This window comes from Gymnoscopelus microlampas (genome assembly GCF_963454915.1).
Source record: "Gymnoscopelus microlampas genome assembly, chromosome: 8".
In the NCBI taxonomy this organism is placed as follows: domain Eukaryota; kingdom Metazoa; phylum Chordata; class Actinopteri; order Myctophiformes; family Myctophidae; genus Gymnoscopelus; species Gymnoscopelus microlampas.
Genome location: NC_139945.1, coordinates 19,548,927 through 19,553,345, shown reverse-complemented (window position 1 = coordinate 19,553,345; position 4,419 = coordinate 19,548,927). Strand labels below are relative to the sequence as shown.

Here is a 4,419-nt window from a genome sequence, read left to right as displayed (position 1 = left end):
ATCCTGAAACAACACTAAGCAGTTATTTTATTTTTGGAAGTACAGGTTTTTACTAGTCAGGAGGTGAATCAGGCAACTAATCTTTCTTTGTGCTCTCTCTTTCTTTCTGTCTTTTCTTCAAGGTGAGCTAGTCCTGCCCCCCCCTGGCAACGTGGCCCTGCCCCGTCTCCCACAGACCTCGGACTAGTCCTCCTTCGTCTTCCTCCGCCTGGCCCACCTCACCTCCCTCCTTCCTCCGGGACACAGCTCCTCGCGCCCTCCCGGTTCCCAGCGCGTCCTCCACGATGTCTCTCCTCTCCTCCTCCTGCTTCCACTCCTCCCTCCTCCTGTCCCTCCTCGTCCTCCTCTTCTCCCTGCCTCCGCCCTGCCACCCGGAGTCGCAGCGCGGCGACGGGCAGCCCAACTTATCCACGACGGACCTGCCGTCCGCGTCCGCGTTCCCCGCCTCCTTCTCCCCCTTCTCCTCCTCCTCAATGAGCTATGGCAACTCCTCGCTGGCGCCTGCAGGCGCCGTGATGAAGAGGAAGAAGTGCGAGGAGCCGGAGGGGTGTGTGATGGAAATCTGAATGGGGACTCAGTCAAACAAGATAGACAAAATAAGGCAGAGACACGTTCACAGTTTAAGAAGGATGAGTGATATGTTTTGATATCAAAAGGAGTTCAGAACTTACAATTCAGCACAGAATTGCATTGGAAAACGGACCTAGTTGAAGTTAGTCACACACTGAATGGTTCAGGTTTAAATACACCCGGCCTCAAACACTTCTAAGTTCACACAGTACATAGAAAAGCCTTCTGTCACATACACACCTGGCCTGCCCCTCCCAGCCATAGACTTGTTGATTTGTTTATCACCTTAACATAGTGACAAAAGGGATGCAAATGGCTAGGAGCCGAGATGTCTAGAGCAGGGTGAAGTCAGATGACTAGGGGAAGAGGGAAGTTTAATTCAACTCAGACATTATTTCATTTAACCCATTAACCCAAGACCGGGAACGCATCTGTGTCACTTTAGATGTCTTTGGCTATTCAAAAATAGCAGATATACAAGCTCATAGCGTGGCACCGAGTGCCGCGCTATGAGCTTGTAGATCTGCTATTTAAAAAAAATCTTGAAACATTTTTTTTTAGATCTTTTTCAAAAAACTGTTAGGAGTTAGATTTAAAAAAAATCGTCTCAGGTCTTAAAGAGAATACACCATGAATTTAAAAAATAATAATAATATTTAATATCATATTGTTTATGTCCCTCAAACGTTTTTCAAAAGGTTTGAGCCTAAATCAAGCCTCAGATATACTCATTCCAACTAACTTCTCTCTACCAATCAATACCACATTGTCCTGTTTGGCACGGGGCGCTATTGAGCCAGTTTGTATGCATGTTATCTCCTGGTTCTGTGTGGAAAAAAAAGATAAGAAAAACAATAAGAAAAAAAGAAAAATATAAAAACTTTTTTTTTTGTTTTTTGGTTGGAACTGAAAAATGGGAGTGATTGTACCCTGACGTGACGTCACGTCAGGGACCAAATCAGTTTGGCCTGTTTTGAGACCAATTTACAGAAAACCCCAGATTTGCTGTGAAAGCCTGAGTGTTCAAACTCAGGTATTTTTGGGGATAGAAGAGAGGTAGGGGAGACCAAAAACACACAAAAAAGAAGAAAAAGTTAAAATTCATGGTGTAGTCCCTTTAAACAAGTGGTTCATTTACAATGTTCACTTGACTTGATAAAATCTCTTTGACAGGTGTCGGCCGGGTATCCTGCTGCCCGTGTGGCCGGGCCAGCCGGGGCTGGGCGAGCAGGTGGCCAGGGCGGTGATCTACTTCTCCTGCCTCATGTACATGTTCCTGGGCGTGTCCATCATCGCCGACCGATTCATGGCGTCCATCGAGGTCATCACCTCGCAGGTGAGGAGGAGGAGGAGAGAGGGAGGTGGATGGACAGATTGATGGGTGTAGGGGTTGGATGGATGCATGGACGAATGGCAGTGGTGTAAAGTAACTAAGTACATGTACTCAAGTACTCTACTTAAGTACAATTTTGAGGTATTTTTTACTTTACTGGAGTATTTCGAAATGTCAGTACTTTTACTTCTACTCCACTACATGTCAGAGGCAAATATTGTACTTTTACTCCACTACAATTATGTGAAAACCTTAGTTGGGCCTACTAGTTACTTTTTAGATTGTTATTATGATCACAAAACATTGTGCATTACCCACATCAGCGCCATATACATTTTGGCCATTTGAAAATGACCGATCTACAAGCTCACAATGCGTCGCGATGTGACGCATTGTGAGCTTGTAGATCTGCTATTTTCTAAAGATTTTTAGACATTTTATACATTTGAAAACCTGTGAAATGGGACATTCTGCATAATGAGTACTTTTACTTCTGTACTTTAAGTATATTTTGACACCAATACTTTTGTACTTTTACTCAAGTACATTTTGAATTACAAACTTTTGCTTGTAACGGAGCACTTCTACATTGCAGTATTGATACTTTTACTTGAGTAAAAGATATGAGTACTTTTTCCACCACTGATGGATGGATGGATGGATGGATGAATGGATGGATGGATGGATGGATGGATGGATAGATGGATGGATGGATCATGGGTCTCCAACAGTTCTGTTCTGTAAAAACAACTGCTTGGTTAAGAAAGGGATCTCAAACCACCTACAGCAGTACATACAGTAAGTGGTGAGTAGTAGTTGACGCCGATACCCCCAGGAATCCATTGCAAAGTCGATGCGAGTACATTTGTTTATGATTCAATCATAAATGATTGATCAAAGCCTACTGTTGTTGGAGCAAATGGAGGCCTTTGGCCTGCATTGTGTGAGAGGCACAATGCATCGGGCCTGTTGCTATAATCAGGGCACAATCATTGTCTGAGAATTGCAAAGCAAGGCCTATTTGGGCTCCTTAATGGGAACGGTATAGATTTCCATCTTGGTCCATTTATCCTGCGTGTCGGAGAAGATTGATCCGCCTTTTTCTTCAAGACAAGGAGACGGAGAAGACTCTGGGGGAAGGAAAGAAAGTGAAATGGGACTGACAGAGGGAGAGATGGAGAGACAGGCACAGTGATAGAGGGGCTAAAGAAAGAGAAATACGGAGAGAGGGAGAAAGAGAGACAGACAGAGGAAGAGAGTATGGCATACATCTCGGCAGGGAAAATGGAGTCGCAGCGTGTTGTGGTTGCGTGGTGTATATTTTGCCAGAGAGCCAGGGAAAGGGAGAAAGAAATAGGGAATGGGGATAGGTCGGTCTGCGTGCGTGTGTGGATAGGGGAATGAACACATACATATGATTTTTAGCGGCGCTGGCGCCGCTCTATACATAGTATAGAGCTCTATACATAGTATAGAGCGGTCCTGCTCTATACCTGGCTTTTCCGTCAACGTTCTGATTGGTCAGGTCTGGCAACGTTCTGATTGGTCAGGCCCGCCAAGGTTCTGATTGGTCAGACCCGTCAACGTGCTGATTGGTCAGCCGCTCTATACCTTTAGGTATAGAGCGGATCCTGCTCTATACCTGACTTTGTCCGTGTTCACCGTCAACGTTCTGATTGGTCAGACCCGTCAACGTTCTGATTGGTCAGACCCGTCAACAAAGTGATTGGTCAAGCTTCACGTGACACATGGCTATAAACACATTATAAACACATATCGATGACATGATGTATCAAAGGCGCCGCTACCTTCACACAAGGTGTGATTTTTATATAATGTATAGATTTCAGTCAGTAACACAGACGTCATAAGTAGATTTAACCATTTATTGCTAACAAATGGAATACAGTAACAGTTCAACCTGGCGTTAATGTATCTGCTCTTAAGATGTTCCCTATTCTTGTATTTGTTTTACTGAGGTTAAAGTTAGGAACAAGGTTAGGTTTAGGCATAGTTTTACTGAGGTTAAAGTTAGGAACAAGGTTAGGTTTAGGCATAGTTTTACTGAGGTTAAAGTTAGGAACAAGGTTAGGTTTAGGCATAGTTTTACTGAGGTTAAAGTTAGGAACAAGGTTAGGTTTAGGCATAGTTTTACTGAGGTTACGTTTAGGAACAAGGTTAGGTTTAGGCATAGTTTTACTGAGGTTATGTTTAGGAATAAGTTGGGTTTAGGGATAGTTTTACTGAGGTTATGTTTAGGAATAAGTTGGGTTTAGGGATAGTTTTACTGAGGTTACATTTAGGAATAAGGTTAGGTTTAGACATAGTTTTACTGAGGTTATGTTTAGGAACAAGGTTAGGTTTAGGCATAGTTTTACTGAGGTTACATTTAGGAATAAGGTTAGGTTTAGGCATAGTTTTACTGAGGTTATGTTTAGGAACAAGGTTAGGTTTAGGCATAGTTTTACTGAGGTTACATTTAGGAATAAGGTTAGGTTTAGGCATAGTTTTACTGA

The 4,419-nt window shown here is 43.2% G+C and overlaps 1 protein-coding gene across 1 annotated transcript in view; it reads left to right on the top strand.

The window, feature by feature from the left end:
* Positions 1-449: 449 nt before the first annotated feature.
* slc8a2b (solute carrier family 8 member 2b) overlaps positions 450-4,419 on the top strand; it is a gene marked incomplete at its 3' end in the record, with an annotated part of 80,490 nt that continues 76,520 nt past the window's right edge. The window contains exons 1-2 of the mRNA XM_084063738.1: positions 450-547; positions 1,744-1,906. Of these exons, the coding sequence (XP_083919864.1) occupies positions 474-547; positions 1,744-1,906 (237 nt within the window). The 5' untranslated portion in view covers positions 450-473. The remainder of the gene's footprint in view (positions 548-1,743; positions 1,907-4,419) is intronic.